Below are 20,818 nucleotides of genomic sequence, written 5' to 3' on the forward strand. Positions count from 1 at the left end.
AAGATGTGTAATGGAAATGGACTAGGTGTCGCATGTCAATTTGCTCGCGCGCACAAACTAAGTGTAAATGCAAGCAACATTTGTTGTATCAATTCCATCCACACTAAGTAACATCTGTCGTGTTTATGCATCTCACGATCTATATATATTCCAAGAAAATTTTTTAAACCCCATTCGTGTAATTCTTTTCAACTAAAATAAAAAAGAAAACTAATGATACTTAATGAACGATATATATATATGTATGCCTCATTCTCCATATGTTAAAAGCGAAATCCGTGTGCGCGAGAATCTCAAGTCCCTTCCGCCGGCACGCACTACACTACACTACGCCACCCATCCATAAAAGCCAAGAGCCAGCTTCACGCGGCGGCAAAAAGAACCCATTTTGCACTCTATATATAACCCACACCTCTACTCATACCATTGCCCTCCAAAAACACACACTTTCTCTCTACCTATATCTTTCTCTCTACCTCTCTCACACACACCAAAAAACACCAAGTACACACACTCAAAACCCCACACAAAAATGTGCAACAACCCCTCGGATCATCGAGATTCCGACATGTTCACTTGTTTGATCCCCAAAACCCCAACACCAACCCAACCCACACACAAACCAAAAAACCCCACCCCCACTCATCTATCTCTCCTTCTTCAAGAATCCATCTCCATTGCCAGAATAGCTCTTCCCATGATCCTCACGGGTTTGCTACTCTACTCCAGGTCCATTATCTCAATGCTTTTCCTCGGAAGATTAGGGGACCTGGCCTTAGCCGGAGGTTCTTTAGCAGTGGGGTTCGCTAACATCACGGGATATTCTATCCTCTCTGGTTTGGCCATGGGGATGGAACCCATTTGCGGACAAGCTTTTGGAGCCAGAAAGTACAAACTCCTCGGACTTTCTTTGCAAAGAACCGTGCTTTTGCTTGTTTTCACTTCGTTTCCAATAGCCTTTCTGTGGCTAAACATGAGAAGGATTCTTCTCTTCTGTGGGCAAGATGAATCCATTGCAGCACAAGCTCAAGAATATTTGTTGTATTCTTTGCCTGATCTGTTTGCTCAGGCTGTATTACATCCACTGAGAATCTACCTCAGAACTCAGTCCATAACTTTGCCGCTAACTTTCTGCGCGGCGGTCTCCATTCTTTTGCATGTACCTATTAACTATCTCCTTGTTTCGAAGCTCGGATTGGGCATAAAGGGAGTCGCATTTGCCGGGGTTTGGACAAACATGAACCTCGTCGCGTCGTTGGTTGTCTATATAATAGTGTCCGGAGTGTATAAAAAAACTTGGGAAGGCTTGTCGATGGAGTGCTTGAGAGGCTGGAAATCACTTCTGAATCTCGCTATCCCAAGCTGTGTTTCCGTTTGTCTTGAATGGTGGTGGTATGAAATAATGATCTTGATTTGCGGGCTGCTGCTGAACCCCAAGGCAACAGTGGCATCAATGGGGATTCTGATTCAAACCACAGCATTAATCTACATATTCCCATCTTCCCTCAGTTTCAGCGTTTCGACCAGAGTGGGCAACGAGATAGGAGCCGGCAGGCCGCAGAAGGCGAAATTCGCCGCCATTGTCGGGCTCTCCGGCGGGTTCTTGCTGGGATTCACGGCCTTGCTGTTCGCGGTATCGGTTAGAAACATATGGGCGACAATGTTCACGCGAGATAAAGAGATCATAGCATTGACATCTCTGGTTCTGCCGATAATCGGTCTCTGCGAGCTGGGGAACTGCCCGCAGACAACGGGCTGCGGGGTGCTGAGAGGGACGGCCCGGCCTAAAGTGGGAGCAAACATCAACCTGGGATGCTTCTATCTGGTGGGAATGCCGGTGGCTGTGGGGTTAGCTTTCTTCTTGAGGATGGACTTCCAGGGCCTCTGGTTCGGGCTTCTCGCGGCCCAATCTTCGTGTGTGATCACAATGATGGTCGTTCTTCTGCTAACTGATTGGGAATTCGAGGCCCGAAAAGCAGAAGAATTGACCAAAGAGTACAGAATTCTTGATCATCAAAACGAAGAAGATGGTGAAAAGGATGAATCAGATGATAAAGCTGAGAAAAAGGGTGACAGCCAATGTTAAATTAATTCTTGATATTTTTTTAGGTTAATTTTAATTAGTTTATTGTTATGGACCATTAATTTTTTTTTTTTTTTAAAAATTATTGTTGTTAATTAGTTTGTTATCATTTATAATCTCGAAAATGTAAATGTGGAGGGGGATGGAAAGAAGGGTAATTTTGGGATTCAAGTTTTTGGTAAGGGGCAAATGAGGTATTTAGGTCTGCTTTCTTAGTGGGATTCCAGTATTTGACAACGTGATGATATGTTTGAATTTTATATAATGGAAAGAATATAATATTTATTTTCACAATCTTGAAAGTTCAACCATTAAAAAGCAGCCATTGAATTTGAATTCAAACATTTTTATGGATAATTACGTCCACTATGTTTTCAGCTTTTTTATGCGATTTTTTAAAATAATTTTATGAAATATTCATAATTTATTCATCACTTTTTTTTTTGAGAGAAATAATTTATTCATCACTACCAACAAGTCACATGTGGGTTGATCCGATATCCGAAATTCTATATAAGCCCTTTGATTTATTTTTACAACAAAATTTTATAATAATTTATTTTATTAAATATTAAAAAACGAGTCGTGGAATAATTTATAATTTCATAGATAAATAATTATATTGCTTCAAAAAAGGGATAAATAATTATATATACTGATTGTTGATTACTTGAATACATTCTTAATTAATGCATGATTCCTATCAAAATGCAACCAATTATTCGGGACAAATAAGGAGTATTTTGCGTAATTATATTATTTAATTAAAAATATATCACTTTTACTAACTAATTTGTCATCAAGTTGTTGAATTTTAATTAATGGTACAGAAAAATCCTCAAATCTTCGTTTATTTTTAAATATTCAATCTTATTTTTATCTATATTTTAAAATGTAATAATATATTTATCAATATTTTAAAAATTTTAGATAGTTCAGTAATCTTATAAATAAATATGAAAATCCAGTTTAAAAAAATAAATAAGGATGAAAAAATTATTAGTTTGAAAATGAAAAAATTATCATAGATAAATTATTTCAACTGTATGAGCATGCGTGGAAGATGATACTAGTATTAGTTTATGAATGACAAGAACTCTACTCTTTTGTTTTCTTTTTTAAAAAAACAAAAAATTTAATTTTTGTATGTGTTTTTTTAAAAAAATTTGGTACAAAATTTGATTAATTATTGATACATGTGGGTTTTAACTTTTAAGAATGCCAAGTTTTTCCAGGAATGGATCAAAAGAAAAGAGAGGTCCACGTTTTTCTAGCTAATTGTTTTTTAAGTTGATAATTCTGTGTGTATATGTATATTAATTGGTAATTTTTACTAGTAATTTTGAATTTCATAGGCTTGTATTAATCTCTGAAAAAAAATTTACCTTTATATTTAAATAGTAACGAAATCAATTATAATTTTGCTTCTTTGAAATTACCAATTCAAGTTTGTTGAATATAAAATTATCCGTATTTGTATTCATTCTAGAAATGTGTGTTCATTGAATTGTACAAGCAATAACATTGAAAAGTATTCTATTGGTTTTTGTTGGGGTGTAATAATTGTCATTGTTTGGTAAAACGGTCAAACTATGGTGTTTGAGCTATTGTGCGGTTTAAAAGTTTTGAGTTGCAACATTACTATCAACTATAGTTTTTGGTAAAACGACAAACTTTCGGTTCTACAATTGATTACAAGGTGTGTAATTATTGGGAGGGAGATTATTGTGGTACAATAATTGTCCATGCTATTATAGTGGTCGAACCATAGCGCTTGGGCTGCTGTGAAGTTTAAAATTTTGAGTTGCACAATTATCACCAACTATAACTTTTGGTAAAGCGGCAAGCGTTCGGCCCTACAATTGGTATCAGAGCCAATTAGGTCATGGGTCCGATTTGGTAATGCGGCAAGTGCTCGTTCCTACATTTTTTTTTTTAATTTTGGAAAGGAAAAGTACTCTATTGATTTAGATATGTTAGGAAAATTTATTTATAACAAGTTCCATTTTATTCAAAAAATTTCATACAAAAATTTCAAAATATATCATAATATAGAACACTAAACATAACGTACAAGCCCACAGGGACATAGGTGAGTTGGTAAGACCTGAGATGATGTGGAAAAAAATTCCCCGCAACATGTTAGGAAAATTTATTTATAACAAGTTTCATTTTATTCATAAAATTTCATACAAAAATTTCAAAATATATCATAATATAGAACACTAAACATAACGTACAAGCCCACAGGGGCATATGCGAGTTGGTAAGACCTGAGGTGATGTGGAAAAAAATTCTCCAGCGTTGCGGGTTCGATCCTCGTGTGGAGCATATTCTTTGCTGAAATATTGTGGGGTATGCTCTGGGGGGTTGACCATGTTGCTCCCTCCTTCAGATCTCTGTCACTCGTTCACATTCCTCAATTTAACCCACATATGAGCCAATAAATCTCTGACTCATGAGAGATGAGATCCCGTCGGAGTTAAACTTTTTTTTACAAACTAAACATAACGTACAAAGATACACCATCAGTAGAGGGACTTTATCTTTACTCGTTTAGTTACATTTTTGGAGGAGCTTATTTAACAGTAAAGTCCACCACAAAATAGATATGATTTCTCTAGCTAATTGCTACAACTGCATCAGAATTGTTAGTTTTGGAGTGTAACATAAATTATAATTAAATTAATAAACAGTCATAAAAAATCATAAATAAACAATTAACCATGATTTATACCAAGGTGCCTACACCACATAAAAAATAGCTCACTTTGTTTTTTAAAAAACAAAACAAAACAAAAAATTACAACTCCTATTCTTCATGTAAAAGGATCTCGTGCCAATACAATAATTAATTAATGATCAGACAAAGGTGGTTAAATTAATTATTTGTTTACTAAAATTTTAGTCTAATTGGCAACTGTTGTACTAGGAAATCAAGATTCGATTCTCTCGTGGAGTTTCATAAAAGTCCGTACTAAAATAATATTTTTTTTATGTGCAAAGTACAATAATATAATTATTAAATGTTAAAATGTCAATGAATACAATTATTGAATCTGTCCTAAAGAGGAGGCATCCCCCCCGTAAAATTCTCTCTTTTTGGCTCTTGGTTATGTTACCATTCATGGCAAGATTTTGTTAGTACAATGCTGATTTCCCAAAAGTACTTCACTTACACTACTTTAGATCTTTAATATTAAATAAAAATATTTCTAAAAAAAAAGTAAAATAAAATATAATTTGAACTTTATATATATACGCTAATAATTAAGCAATAAAATTAACCAACATGACCATATTTTTTATTAAAATAATCTTGTATTTTATGGAAAATTTCTCTAATTTTTATTTATTATTTATTTATTTGTGGGTTCGATATTACACACATACTGTGTCTGCTAAGATTTAATATAAATTGGTCCAATGACACCAAGATTGAATTTAAAAAAAAAAAATATCGAAGGAAATTTCGAAAACAAATCTTGATATATATATAAATATAATATAGTCTGACTTTAACTATACGAACTATGTGTTCAACACCCATTGTGGAAGCGTGGAAGAGAGTATACCAAGAGATTTTTATTGTTTTTTCGAAAACAATCAAAACATTATGTACAACTATTACATTTATATATATATATATATATATATACTATATTTAAAATTTACAAGTAATATAATATAGAGTGAAATTAATTAATTTATATTGTCACAAGTTGTACCATGTATGTTTTGAGGTTGGCTTTAAAAAAAGTGAGTGGACAACATCAAACTGAAAGGCTGTCTCTTGTGAGAAGACACCGTTCAATGTTGGGGTGTACTTTTAGTGAGCTGGGGGCTCATTCATACATAATAACCCGGGCTTGTTTGAAAGTTATCTAGTTCAATATTCGACTCATGTTATTGTTTTCTTATATCACGTACCAAGATACATCGACTTACGAACTATGAAATAGCTTAACTATCGGCCAACGAGGTTTAATACATATATTACGTACATCTATTGTTGGACATTTCATGGATACTTCGATAATTTCCTTGGCGTTAGTCAAGTGCCACAATTGATCATCATTGCTACAGTACTTATGAGATCAATGTTTAAAGAGGAACTATTAGGTTAGGGAAGATAATTTTACTATCTTTTTGTGGATATTTATTAATTCGGTACAATGTGTAATATATTTTATATATAAATGAATTTGATGTTAATTACTACTTGTATAATAAAATTTGCATTTTGGTATCATGGTATGGACCAAACAATTCAAATTCAAACCCAACTTTCTAACCAATAACCAGTTTGATTTGACGCCATTAAATTTTTTGGGTCCTTGTCTGAACACTGTAGACCACTTTTCCATATCTCTTGTTCTTTTCAAACTACTACACCCCATTTTCTCTTTTAATATATATATATATACACCCACATACATAAATTTGCATAATGATAAAAATTATTAAAATTTTATGTCATATTAAATATGAACATATATGTGTCATTCATTACAGCTCGCATAAAAGAAATTTAAAAATAAATATACGTACATAAATATAAAAATGGGCATTCGATGACGATGAATTTTTATCCAAGAACGAAAATAAGTGTATATATATATATGTGTGTATGTGTGTGTGTGTGTGTGTGTGTGTGTGGCAATTCCATATTGATGTATTTACCACAACATAATAGAGAGATGGGATGCATCCTATCAAGGAGACAGCTTTAAAATCTACGTTTGGGACACATGCTCGTAAGCAATGACAACGAAATATATCTGTACATTCATAAATTAAATGACCACATTTAAAATGGCAACAAAGTTGTTGGCCTTTTGAACAACTTGTAAAGATTTTTTTCTCCCAAATATTATTATTACAAAAATAATAATAATAATAATAATAATAATAATAATAATAATAATAATAATAATAATAATAATAATAATAATAATAATATTTTGCCCTTTTGCAAAATGGTCGATGGTGATTTAATCATGAGCTAGATAGGATAAGATAACATGGAGATATGGGCTAAGTTTTGGTCCTATTATATCCTTGCAAAAAAGTGAATTGGGATCATGTTGGAATCTCCGAGACACCATTTTTCTGCAGTATTTTTTTTTCTCAAATATCTAAAAATATTTTAATCATTAAATAACCCAAGTAGGGTGCATGCAAATATTTATCACGTATATTTTTTCACTTTTTTCACATGGTTTTCAATTTTCATAGTTTTGGACTCACGTTGGAATAATTTCGCTGGAAATCATAACATGTCATTATGTATGTTTGTTCGTCATCCAAGGTCCATACTGTCGGAGAATCATCATCGAAGTATAAGTGATCGTGAAAACAAACTCGATCGTCCTTAAATCATTATTCAAAATAATTTTAGGTTAAAAAGTTTAGAAATCAAACATGGATTTTACTCCATTTGCTTTCAATAGCCAAAAGAAGCCATGTCAATTAATCATTATAAGCACACAAAATTTCGAATTTGCATTTGCTTCAGTGTGCTCAAACTTCAGCTTCATGGACTACAAATTTTTTGAGTTATATCACCAACCCAACTGAAGTATACAATAAATTATTGGAAAATATCTAAAATAATTCGGGCCCCTTGCGCAAAATTAAGTTGGCCCATTTGGTGGTCTATTCAACTTAAAAACATTTTGTTGGACATTTACCGTAAGCATTTTTTAAAAGTATTTTTAAACACTACCTTAGTACCTCGTTAGGCCTGTCAATTCGGAACTCTCCGTCCCGTCCCGCCCCACCATCAGATGGGGTGGGACAGATCGGCCCAAATTGATGGCGGGTTGAGATTCAACCGCCAAAAAATAAAAAATTTAAAAATTCATACATAAATAATTATAAATGATATACATATTTAAAATTCATTAACAATAGATAAATTATTATAAATAATATAAATTTTTAAAATTAATTAATTAAACATAAATTATCATAAATAATTTAGAGCTTATAATCATTTATAAAATATTTTAAACAATATAAATTATTCAAAACTGATCAGTCATACATAAAATATTTAAAATATTAATTATAATATAATTTTTAAAAATGCAAAAAAAAAAATTGATGAGTCGGCCCGCCCCTCCCCTCCCCTCCTTGACACGTAGCCCAAATGAGTCAGCCAGGAGGCGGGTCGACAAAATGATGATCCAACCCGCCCTTTTTTAGTGGTAGGATGGGTTGGTTTGACGGGTCAAACCCGAATTGACGGGTCTATATGTCATATACCTATTTAAACAACCAATGGACATCTTGGTGTGGCCTCTTTTTTATTTTAAATATTTAATATTTTATTTTTTACAATTATTTAATAAAAAACGGATTGTATTAGTACACAACGTGTATGCAAAAATAAATCATATAAGCACGCAACTCGTGCAATTCGATACTAATATATATAATATACAGAGAAAAAAATGAAAGATATAGATAACAAAAAAATATGTAACTCAAATTATTGAACAACTCGAGTCATATTTTAGATGAAATAAGAACAGAGTGGAAACAATAATAAATTTTTGGCCCTTAGTACCAATGAAAAGTCCACGAAGAAGATATTAGATCTAGCCCATTAGAGCAAAATTATTTGACGGTTCATAGGCAATTGGAGCTGGCCCAATCTTCATTTTCAGGAAGTTTGGGACTGTTAGTCTTGGGCCTGGAGACATCGCTTCTGCGAACCTTAAGGTTGATTGTCACATGCGTCACGGAAGGAGTGTCAGAAGTAGCGGAGTTTGTCCAACAAAAACCCTCAGACACTCAAATCAAAGTTACCCAAAAACCATAGCAAAAGGAAGCTTAACGTGCCAAAAATGAAAAATTAATAAGTATAGACCTATTGATAGGCTTGAAGTAATTGAACCCTATTTTTACATTATATTTTTGGGCTTAAAATTTTCAAATATCTAGGCCCACTTTGTAATGGACTCAAAATAATTCTATTAAGCCGATGAGAATACAAATGATGCTCAATTTGAGAGCTCCATTTTTGTTTTGTTTAGAAGTTAGATTAGATTTTAATTTCTTTCATTTTATTTCATTTTTGGCACGTATTTGTGGCTGACACAACGCACAACACTTCATGGCAAACAGTGTCATAAAATACTGTAGAAAAATTGTGAATTCGGATTAAACAATTTATATTGCTACTACTAGGACAATATGTGGCCCGACACAAAATAGGTCTTGGCACGTAAATTAATGTTCCAGTGTTACATTGCTATATTTTATAAATGGTGGAATCCCATAATAACATGCAATTAAGTATTTAAAAGTAACCATAGTGAGTTAGCAGAGTAGAAGGCGATTCCCAAAAGTCAAACCACTCACATGAGCCGGTGGCTCTCCGCCGCAATGCCGCCGACAACCATCTCTTTGGAACCTCCTTTATTTTTTCGCATCATCTTAGAAGTTAGAGTAATTATCTAAGATGTAACAAGTTTGAGTACTCTGTTGAAGGTCGAATAGGTGATCCGACTCGATTCGGAAGTAGGTTGAGCACAATGTAACTCCAGAAATGGAGGATCCATGCCAGAGATAAATAAAATAAATGGAAACACCACGAGTCCCCTTTCTTTGAATGGATCATACTCTATACAATCAGGCATTGTTATAAGAATGACCGAAACGTGACGATTGGACAACAATCTAGTTTGAAAGATTCAAAAATTGCATTTCCCTTCAAAAAAATGTTTATATTTAATTATAGATGGTGTTGGGGGTGAGCCCCATGATTCCAAGGAGCAAAAGCATTACAAGTAGGCAAGACAACATCAACAATTAACATGGTAGACTTGCTTTTATTTGTGAAGTGAATGACATAAAAAGGGGTGTTGACAAAACTATAAATACATAAAAGAATGGAGAAACAGACACCAAACAACTTGAAAAAACAAGTTCAAGATGCACCTCTACATAGCACGCATACTTTGGTCTGCTTAAAGCAGATCCCAAGTAAAATGAGGCTGCACAGTACGATTTGTGGTGGCGGAAGTCGAAGGAGTGGCAGCCGTCATTGGCGTCGGAGGAGTTGGAGTTGAATCAAAAGTTTCCCACTGAGTGGTTATCACAACGGCTGCCCCTGAAGCCGAGTGCCTTGATGATTGTTGCTGCTGCTGCTGCTGCTGCTTTGGTGAATCGGTGAAAGAGCTTCCGAATGAATTCCTAGACTGTTGCAGTTCAATTAGGGATGAAGCGCTCCCGTTTGAACTCCTGTGTGGTAGAATAGGCGTAGATATGTGCCCGTTCGAATTCCTGGGGTCCTGACTCTGTTTTGGGGTTGTAGGCTGGAGCAATGGGGCCTGGCTTACATTGCTTGTAGGAGTTGCGATTTTGATCTTCAACACGTCAAGAGCTTCGACGTACTTCTGCACTCTTCTTACCTTCGAAGTTTGAGGAACACATCAGAAATCATTCAACTCCAAAACTGCGATATGAATCGAACTTCAAGATATCCATACCTGCATTTTTCTCTGTAACTTGACATCACCATCGGCCGGGATGCCATCTAATTTTATCAACTGATTCATCAGCGACTCAATCAGTTTTGTTAAATCTTTGTCATCCACTTTCGCACCTTTAGAAATAATCGTTTCAAACAAGGATACCTATCAAATTAACCAAAGAAATTAACATCAGTCACCCAATGTATTGTCCTATAGTCGACAATGAATTATATTCGTCCCTACCGTCTTTTTCGACAAACAATGTTGCGCATCAATTGAACCGTAACACAAAATGATTAAAATCATACAAACGCAAGCAGAAACGACATCTGCTACCCAACATTACATTCAATAGAATGAAACTCAAATGAATGGATGGGGACCATCACAACTCACAAGTGGTGCGGCCGCATGCATTGTTCGAATAAAAATAATTAATTGATGGAGGTACGCATCAGATTCAAAGCCACATGTTATCATAGATTCTAGAGGTAGAAATGTGCTGCAAATAGAGTATGCGTAGCGTGCTTAAAGGGGGGCGAATGCCGGACTCGTAGCCATCGATGATGGATGAAGGTGAAGGGAATTGTTTGTTACCTGCCCAGCAAGCCTATCCACTTCGAGGCTTATTTCTGAGATGTATTTGGCGGACTTCTCCATTTTAGCAGTCTTCCTCATCTCTAAAAACCTCTTTTCTTGGCTAATTGGATCTTCTTGTAGCACCAATTTGGATTTGTCCTTCACGCCTACAGTGTCAAGAAATGCTTTCGAATCCCTTTCTTTATCCTTGTAAAACAGCTTCTGATCCTGATGGTGCAAGCCTGTCGGCCCCGACAACATCTTCTTCAACTCCCCTACAATTCCCCCACAAAAATGTTCAAGAAATTTAAGAACAAACAAAACAAAACAAAAATCCCCATTGAGTTCGAAACCAAGACATGTGAAATGTATTTCGGAAACATAAAGCTTTCGAAATGTTTTCAGGGTCGTCGGAAAATTACCGAAACTGGCTTGCGAGCTGATGCGAATTTCATGGTAAATGGAGCCGTATTTGACTCGCACCCGAATTGTAGGAGGTGGCACGCTATTATTGTCTACTTCCGAGCGCTTTTGGACCAGCATACCTCCGGGCCGGAGCTCCCAAATTTTCTCGCCGCCGCCATTCCGCCCTCCTCCAGAGCCGCCGCCAGTGACGCCGGAACCACCATTCATTTGTGTCGGCAACCCATCATTCTTGGTCTCCATTCGCATCATTTTTCAACCTCTTCACACAATTTGACCTGACCCTCCGTTGAACTTTCGAGAAGATTAATTATCACTCAACAGATCAAAGCATTGACTTTCAGTTGATCTAAATTTAAAGCCATACAAATCCCACCTCCGACAAATTGCCAAAAACCAAAAAACAGAACAAAAAACTTTTCCGTTGCTTTTTACGAACTCAAGAACCTCAGCATCACACGAATACAACAAATTAGCCACGCGTCGATACACAGAAAATGTACCTCAATTCTACCTACCGCCCCATTAACACTATCCGACGACAAAAAGAAAAATCTCAACAAACTCAGACCCGCGAATCTTGCTTCCAGTGGCGAAATGGGTCGCCGGAAAGTCGCGGTCTTGCCGTGGAGACCGGTTTTAATCTCACGGGTCGGAATGGACAGTGAAAAGGGAGAGGAGAGCGAATGGCAGATCTCCTACAAATGATTTTGAAATGGGAAGTAAAAATGAATTGTGGTTGCGTGGAATCTGCGAAGAATATGGAGTAATGCGAATATTTGAACACCGGTTTGGTCCATGGGATTGGCCGAGAAAATCAATGCATATAATTCACAACAAAATTAAAGGAAATATATAATTGAATATTGGGCTGACTTTTCCACTCTCTCTCTCTGCTTGGCTGTTAATTGAGGAGAAAGAAGACTCAGAAAGTTATACATACACTGGAATACAGGAAGAGGGGGGGTCATTCATTATTTAGAAATAAATGAAAATACTGCATTTATATGCACACAAGAACTCTTGTTTAACTCAAATAAAAAATAAAATAAAATAAAACTCTTGTTATTATCTAATATTGAATTATCCCAATATATAATCTAATTATTTTTTTATTTTTCAAGAAATCCGTGACTACTCGCAATCAGCCTCAAATAGAGAAGGTTTTTAGTGGAACTCGAAGTTGGGATCTCGAGTCTCGACTTCCAGGTTTACACAGACAAACTAAACGTTGTAACTTTTTTTCTTTTAGTAATTCATTCTATTGATAAAGTTTGTTACATAAAAAAATGTTGAGATTTCAAGTGTTTGATTTATGATGTACTGTTATTGAAATAATTATATTAAATAAACATCTCTGTTAATATTTCTTTGTTCTAAGTTAATTAATAGAGGGGATGTTAGGCTTAAAAAAAAAAAGGGGATGTTAGAAGCATATAAGTGAAGTTTAGAATAATTTGAAAGAAGACTTTGCTGGGATATCATCGATATTAATAATTAGTCCACTGCTATTATTAAATTTGCGTTAAGAAACGTACCAAATAAAGCCGACCGAGCTCGTGTTAACAAAGGTTAAAATAATTGAGACAAAGTAAAAGGTCAAAGGAAGCAGAATCTTTAGGTTCTCACTCTCATTTTTATAAATTTAAGTATACATTAACTAAAGAGAGGGGAATATCTCGGCAATCTTAAAAATATCTAAGTAGAACTACGGACTATGGATATAACCTTAATTAAAAAAATTCATACAAACTCCATATATTTTGTAGTTACGAATTTCATGATTCACTCTATCATCATAAAACCATTTCAAGTTGTATTTGATTGATGGATTTTAAATCTTTAACTTGTTTAGATAGACAAAATTGGAGTGAATTTCGAATCCACTGCATATTCAGTCATACAATTTCAATGTGAATGGGGTATGCAAAACATCAACACCTAAACATAAGGAAATAATATATTTAGCCACATTGTTTCCATATACATTGTATCTTAAACGACACCATTACTTTGTCGCATATAACCATTCATCTCATTTTTGGCAAGTTACCTTAGTCCATTGCAACTTCGAGGAGTCAGTTATCGGCGTGGACGAGTTATCTACTTATCTTGAGACGAGTCTCGATGGTAACACATGTTCGAGGTCTCAAAATTGTGTCATTTTCCCTAACACTACGGTGTTCACCAGCTAGATATCACCATCTGACCAAAAAATATGATCATTTGAATCTCGAAACTTGATCGTTGATGCTGGACGAAAATACTCGGATACATTTGATGATTCAAACAAGCTTCAATTTGCACAAATTATTAGAAAACTAAACACACTAAATACCATAGATAAACAAAATACAACTATTGTTTTAATCATTTATCGTGCTTAAAATACAATTTATTGTCCAAACTCCATCAACTTACTGATGTTACACCGAGACCGATTAAAAACCACTAATAAAATATTAAGGTATAATCACTGTTTAAGTGGATGATGGATACATCCAAGAAACTAAAATTCAAAATATTTGAAAAAAAAAGAATAAAAAAAAATGAGTTGCTTACACAATTATTTTATAATAACAAAACTCTCTCATGGCCGGCCCTACATCCCATAGGTGTCTTTATTTACTATATATATCTATACATATAATGTTCATTTTCAAGGTTAGATTATTATTTTTATATGATAGATGTGTATTGAAATGTAGAGAAAATGTTAAAAAGAGAGAAAAGAATAACCTGGGCAGAGGAAAAGGTGAGGGATAAAGTGGTAATTCCAATGATAAGATGCGAAAATTTCCCAAATATGCTACGTCAACATCGGCACTGCCAACTATTCAAAAACAAGGATTTCTTACGTCACAGTCTGTCAGGTACACGTGGCAGTCAACTGTACAACAGAACGTTGCCCCTTCGTCGGCCCCCTCACATCTCCCCTCTCTCTGGCTCCCTTGCCGACACTTTGGGACCGCAGGATCAAGCTCTCTGCCAGCGCGTCACTTTGTGGGCCGTTGATCATGTTCTAAGCATGGTAGTGGGGGAAAGCCACCATGTGCGGACGTGGTCCAACCTAAAGTCACTCACTGTGTCAAGGCCTAATATTGTTTATATTTTATCCTTCCCCACCAAAAAATAAAAAATATTTGGTGTGTGGCTATATTTTGAGACGAAGTCGACTAGATATATATTTGTAACAAATATTTATATAAATTTAATATTTTTACATGAGTCGAGTCGAATATTAGTTTTCACAAAATTGAGTGTGTTATTGGAGATTATTTATTTAGAGATTACAAAATATATATCTTTTTTTGGAATAAATAAATTAAAAGATATGGATAACATAATTATTTCGAACTCTAATTATTGTAGTATTCGAGCTGAACACAAAAGGAGGCAAAGATATCATATGAATATGTTTATTTATATTTTACTAATTTGTAATCTAATTTGTAAGTTTTTTTTTAAGTAAAACTACAATTTTGATTCAAATTACAATCATATAAAATTTTTGTCATCACTAAAAATAGAATTTGAGCGTGAACTCAAGACGTGCTTATCTCAAGCAAAAAAATTACAAATAAAACTTTTAAATCTACTTAAATAAATTAGAAAATTTATCCAAAATCAACAGAAATCGAATATAACAAGTCATTATACATTCGATGATATAAACGAATAAAATATTTCTAAAAGTTAGTGTATAATAATTTTTAATTATTAAGCATTGTAAAGTTTATCATTAATTTTATTTGTATATGATTATTAAAAAAAGATATACGCGACATAGGTTTCGCACTAAATAAAGACAGCATACGTGTTTGTAATACCGATAGTATTCAAATATTTAACCCAACATATGATATAAAATTATTAAAAAATATAATAAATGTGATAAATACTTATATGGCGTAGCATCGCGAGTTAATAAATATAGCTGGCCTCACATTTATCTGTCATAATCATCATCTGAAGTCGTTTTTATATGGGAAAATAACACCAGATTTGGCATTTTCTATTTAAAAGAAAAGTCTAATCTATCGACTATTTTAACAGTGAAATTAAATTATGATAACGAAAAGCCAGCGATGATTAAATAATTAAAACTCAATAATTTAAAATTAAATGGATTATTATATGATAAATCAGATAATTAATAAGATTTATCTCGAATAGAAAAATGAGAATATAGAATTTTGATACGAATTTCAGTTTAAAAACTGTTGTTATTATTATTGAAACTTTAGTTTATAATCTATGTGGCATGGACGTTTAGCTAATATAATACTACACTCTCCAACATCGCGTAAATATTTTTTATGTAAAAAAAAGACTAAAATTACGAAGAAAATTAATGACTAAAACTCAATTTCGATAACATAACGAACAAAAAAAAATAAAGCGTCATAGTAGATGACAAAAAAGCACATATATATATATATATGTATATATATATTGTGTTTCAATTAATATTTGTACTCTTTAATTTTTAATAAAAAAAATCAGGTATAAAACATTGAATCCATTGAATGCATTTCTATAAATACGGCCTGCCTTAGCAAATTAATTTACTTTTGTTAGAAGGTAACAGCGACGTATTAAATTTTCTATATAATTATTTGAAGTTGATTGCTCAACAAATCCCACTAAATTTACAATAAACAACAACCTTGACAAGATAACTGTTAAACCCTTCTGCAAATTATTTAAAGATATTTCTGAATGTTAATGATTTACGATTCACACACACACACACTACATTATAATATTGTGGGATCCAACTTGTTAAATAGAAAAGGTTCTATTTGACCATTCACTAATAACAATTGCTAGTGCCACTTGATACGTGATGTCTGCAAACCCATTAAATATTTTTTATGTTGATAATTTTGTGTAAAAAAATTATATGTTATTTTTTCTCAGGATATGATAATTATATACTAGATAGATTTTGAAAATTAAGTTACAGTAATCAGAAATTAGAGGAAAAATTGAAAAACAAAGTGATAGATGTATGAAAATTACTAATGAATTATCAAACCAGCAAAGCTAATTAAAGAACATCATAAAGGATAAAATTGTAAAAAAAATTTGAAGTCACATTGAGCTACCTTAGTATGAGCTGCTAGATTATAGTATAGATAGATTATGCATTCAAAAAATAAAATGCTAATATACTCCACACATGTTATGCGCAAAAATATGATATTATTAAGAGCGATAATTTTTAATTTATAAAATTTCGATTTAGTTAAAATATTAATAATCACAACAAAAAAAGGATTTGAGGGCATGTGTAAAATTAATTAAGACTTTTTAATAAATTGATTGAAAATTAGTTAATAAAGAGGGTAATTTATACTAAGGTACCGTTTGAAGTTAATGATGAGATAAATAATGTAAAGATAAGTCATATATTGTAATAAAAAGTAAATAAAAAATGATAGTTAATATAGTATTTGATTTGATTGATAGATTATAATATGTTTGATTTGATTGATTAAATTTTATATAAAAATAATAAATTACCATTTTGACCTTTTAATAATTAATAAAATATGGATATTATTATTTATAAAAGGTACGTAGTAATTTAAATTTAATGAGTTGATTGATGTAGAATATATAATTATTGATTTGATTGATGTAAGATATATAATTAATGAATGGATAAATAATATGACAAAAAGAACGTAAGATGAGATAAATTATACATAAATTAATAATATGGCAAAACAAATTGTAGATATGAGATCATATAAAAATTCTACCATGCTTAATTTTATATTAATAAATTTAAATTAAAATGCGTGCACGGATAGTAGTTATAATTAAAGATAATTTTATATGTGGCATCAATCCAACCAAGAAGAATAAGCGAGACCATTAATCCACTCTTGCAAAATGATAGTCTAATACACTGTTTCACAGATATAGATAAAATATCAAATATATATGTTTATATATATATATTTCTATAAAATTTAGTTGCATAACTTATTATTTAATACTGTCATTTAATATTAAAAATATATACAAGGAATGAGCAATGAGACCATATTGCATATGATCTATAAAGACAGACAAAAGCTATGCCCGTAGACTTTTCAATCAATGGCCGACCTCCAAAGCTGGACCAGCCTGGCCTCAATTCTTCCTCTCTTGCAATATATATGTTTCAACCTTTCATTGTCAAACAACCTGTAATCCTAATATCCTCCTAAGAACTTTCTACAAGATACTGAGAGTGTAAACGAATCGATCTAAGACGTGCTATTTGATGCATCTGGAGAAGTAAATATTTTCTTTTGGTGAAAACATTACAAGTATTTTAAGATTTTTTTTTTTCGCGAATAAACAGAGGGCATAGCATCCTCCAATGTGAACCATTGATGTATCCGAACATCTTGTTTTGGTTCGGATTTTCACCTGTTTTTGGAACTGTCTGTTTTGAATGATCAAGGGTTCGTGTAAAACTTGGCACCCTAGACCAGAAGAAAATGATGGGACTTGATGAAAGAACATAATAAGCTCGGTTCATGTTCTGCAGCGATAAACGAGCATTTAAAAAAACACGGTGAAAAAAATACTTTATAGCTGACGATAGATTAGAACTGATACTCTGTTTCTTGTTTTTATCAAACTAATGTCACGTTTCATCAAGCAATGGAACCTTTTCTTGGTTCATTCAGGGCAGAGATCAGTCATTCTTACTTGAGCACAACAGTCCATTTTTCTCAGACAGGCGACTTGCGTGTCCTCATCTAGGTTACTCGGTTGGGTTTCATCGAGCTTATGTCCAAGCTCAAGTCATGAATGTCTTTTTCACCTCAAGCCACGTCTTTTCTACTCCCTTGCTGGAGTCTGGACTCTGGTGTAAGATCCAAGGATTGATGGGGCTCAAATCCGCATTCGATTCTGATATTTGTATTTGATTGATTGCATCTCACACTTTTATCCTACATGTTATGGAAAATGGGATTATATATAATACATACAAACTCCATTCATATACAATCATGAGAGTACATATATGCAAGTGATATTAAATAAGAGTGCATGACAATTATATACATAGCCTATATCTAACAAAATGTCTTTTATGTACCTCTGAATTTGTTGGCGATTGCAGCAATCCAGGCCTTGTCTTTATCACCATATGCATAATCGATGCTAGAAGCCAATAGAACAAAACCCGAGCTTTTTTCTGCATCCTCGGAGCTCGAGTTTGGATTTTGCAAGATAGGTTGTACAAGGAGAGAACGGACTCCCTCGGGAACCATTCCCATTAGCGCAGAATCTAATTTTCATGAGCAAATACATCATGAATTGATGAAAAATGCTAGTTGTAGAACATCCATTATTATTTGCGAAAGTAAGAACACCATGTTTATACCCGTAGCTTGTTGGAAATACAAGGGACCCTTCAAGTTGGAGAATCCAATCTTCTCGATTTGTTTCTCAAACCAGCCGGAAGCATTTTCTTTTGATAAGTCTTTAGGTACGTTCCAGTAGCCTCGTACACACAATTCGTTTTGAACTGAGATGAGCTACAACATTTACAAAGTTCATAAGGCCACAAGCCATGTCACAATTCACATTTGTCAAGGTATTAAATCTTCCAACTTATGTCCCACCACACGATAATTAAAGTCTTAAGGCAGCAACTCACCACGGATATTGAATTTGTATTCCGCAGCAGCACATATGTTCCCCAAGCCAAATCTTCCTTACGGGTATCTGCCATGTTTGGAGACATGAGGAAGATCTGCTCAACACCTTCTATGATATTCTTCTGATCAATTGGAGTAGCCCCCTACATATAGCCACATAATTTCACTGATTCAAAAAGCTGGCGCTAACGAGAGATGTGCTACAATAAGTTTATACTTTAACAAGCCATCTTTTGTTGGTGCCAAAGATACCGGGAAATATAAACCCGAAACTATACGCTTAGACAGCTATGCCAGTCAGACATCATGCAACAAAAATCCAAAAATAATCACCCATTATCAACTAAATATAATGCAAAAAAGGGTTTAACAATGGTTTTATATTAAATATAACTAGTATGACATTGAGCTCGTACTTCCATTGCACCGAGCAATACACAAACTTTTCTTCACATCAAATAGGAGATTGAAATAATTGATAGCATCATAAAACTTGTCTAGGCATTAACAAGGCAACTCTAACCATTAACACATTTTCACAATCAGAAGTTCTATTACCTTGCTTATACACATTAGAAAAGGAAAAAAGTCAAAATTCAAAGTTTTACCTTGAGAAATCTTCCAATATAGGGAACACATACAGAAAACGCAGCCAGTGAAAGTCCTAATGCCTCTGTTCTCTACAAAGAATCAAGAAATCACAAGTCTCAATATCTCCAAGAAGCTACTAAAATTCACAATAAGCTCCACATTAGAAAATCATTAACCAGTTGAGCTGGAGTGATTGACGAAGAATCCGAGCCCACAAAATGATTCAACAACAGAAGCGCCCCAAATGTATATCCAATGTATCTGGGCAAGTAAGATTCATCCAGTCCAGGTATCCCTTTAATCGTAAAACCCAAAAACTTCATACAACTAAAAATCGAAAAAAAAGAGCGAAAGAGCGAAGAAAACAAGAGAAAAGGAGAAAAACATACCCAGTGTGAAGCGAAGCACAGAAAGATTAAGCTGCTGCTGCTGCTGTTGAGGTTCAGCATTTCGCGAGCAAGAAATTGCTGCCCAAGATGATCGATTTTTGATAAATTTCGAGGGGAAATAGGATTTGGCGCGAGTTGTAATGAATGGAATCAAGAAAAGGGAAGCAACCCCAGCGCTCATCTTGATATGCCAGTTGAGGGAAACATGGGGAATGGATGAAAGAGATCCGCATGCGTCAATTGGGCCGAGCTGGGTCGAGCCGGCCCATGACCTGTTTTTAATGAGCCCGGGCTCTCACTGAAATCCGGGTCTCAGCCCAATTTGATCTATTATCAATGAATGAAATTGATTTTTGTATATAATTTATCAGACAAAACTCAAAACAACATCCTTTAGTTCCAGTGCATGATTATATGTGTTCCATTTTGAATCAAATTTAAATATACATTAGCTCGGCCGTTGGCCTTGGCCTGGGCTATCTAACTAAAATTTGTTGGGCCTGGCTAAGTCTGCGATATGGACAGGAGACGGCCCGTTTGAGATTCGTCTGCCATCCACTTGTTATCGGAAGAGGCTTCGAACCAATTATGTTA

General features: G+C 33.9%; 3 protein-coding genes across 3 annotated transcripts; 1 reads left to right on the plus strand and 2 right to left on the minus strand.

Annotated features, from left to right (window-relative positions):
- Positions 1-292: 292 nt before the first annotated feature.
- On the plus strand, positions 293-2,155 carry LOC140863399 (protein DETOXIFICATION 49-like). Its single transcript, XM_073266799.1, has one exon. It carries the CDS (start codon positions 533-535, stop codon positions 2,084-2,086), a length of 1,554 nt encoding a protein of 517 aa, XP_073122900.1. The 5' UTR covers positions 293-532; the 3' UTR covers positions 2,087-2,155.
- Positions 2,156-9,773: 7,618 nt separating this feature from the next.
- Positions 9,774-12,547, minus strand: LOC140894729 (BAG family molecular chaperone regulator 2-like). Its single transcript, XM_073303326.1, has 4 exons — positions 11,571-12,547; positions 11,167-11,423; positions 10,585-10,731; positions 9,774-10,506 (listed from the first exon to the last, which is right to left on the minus strand). The coding sequence occupies exons 1-4, from the start codon at positions 11,821-11,823 to the stop codon at positions 10,063-10,065; spliced, it is 1,101 nt and encodes a 366-aa protein (XP_073159427.1). The 5' UTR covers positions 11,824-12,547; the 3' UTR covers positions 9,774-10,062.
- Positions 12,548-17,573: 5,026 nt separating this feature from the next.
- Positions 17,574-20,405, minus strand: LOC140894730 (protein COFACTOR ASSEMBLY OF COMPLEX C SUBUNIT B CCB2, chloroplastic). Its single transcript, XM_073303327.1, has 7 exons — positions 20,225-20,405; positions 20,012-20,130; positions 19,853-19,924; positions 19,244-19,387; positions 18,968-19,121; positions 18,680-18,871; positions 17,574-18,530 (listed from the first exon to the last, which is right to left on the minus strand). Exons 1-7 carry the CDS (start codon positions 20,403-20,405, stop codon positions 18,526-18,528), a joined length of 867 nt encoding a protein of 288 aa, XP_073159428.1. The 3' UTR covers positions 17,574-18,525.
- Between the last annotated feature and the right edge of the window lie 413 nt (positions 20,406-20,818).

Source organism: Henckelia pumila, chromosome 4 (genome assembly GCF_033568475.1).
Source record: "Henckelia pumila isolate YLH828 chromosome 4, ASM3356847v2, whole genome shotgun sequence".
NCBI lineage: Eukaryota > Viridiplantae > Streptophyta > Magnoliopsida > Lamiales > Gesneriaceae > Henckelia > Henckelia pumila.

Bases quoted from the DNA above. Each gene is read 5' to 3' on its own strand.
- LOC140863399 (XM_073266799.1), top strand. From the start codon at position 533: ATGTGCAACAACCCCTCGGATCATCGAGATTCCGACATGTTCACTTGT.
- LOC140894730 (XM_073303327.1), bottom strand. From the start codon at position 20,405: ATGAGCGCTGGGGTTGCTTCCCTTTTCTTGATTCCATTCATTACAACT. The intron at 19,925-20,011 runs GTTAATGATTTT...GATTCTTTGTAG, and splicing joins CAATCACTCCAGCTCAACTG to AGAACAGAGGCATTAGGACT. The intron at 19,388-19,852 runs GTAAAACTTTGA...GGCTATATGTAG, and splicing joins ATATTGGAAGATTTCTCAAG to GGGGCTACTCCAATTGATCA.
- LOC140894729 (XM_073303326.1), bottom strand. From the start codon at position 11,823: ATGATGCGAATGGAGACCAAGAATGATGGGTTGCCGACACAAATGAAT. The intron at 11,424-11,570 runs GTAATTTTCCGA...GGGGAATTGTAG, and splicing joins CAGCTCGCAAGCCAGTTTCG to GGGAGTTGAAGAAGATGTTG. The intron at 10,732-11,166 runs GTAACAAACAAT...TTAATTTGATAG, and splicing joins TGGATAGGCTTGCTGGGCAG to GTATCCTTGTTTGAAACGAT.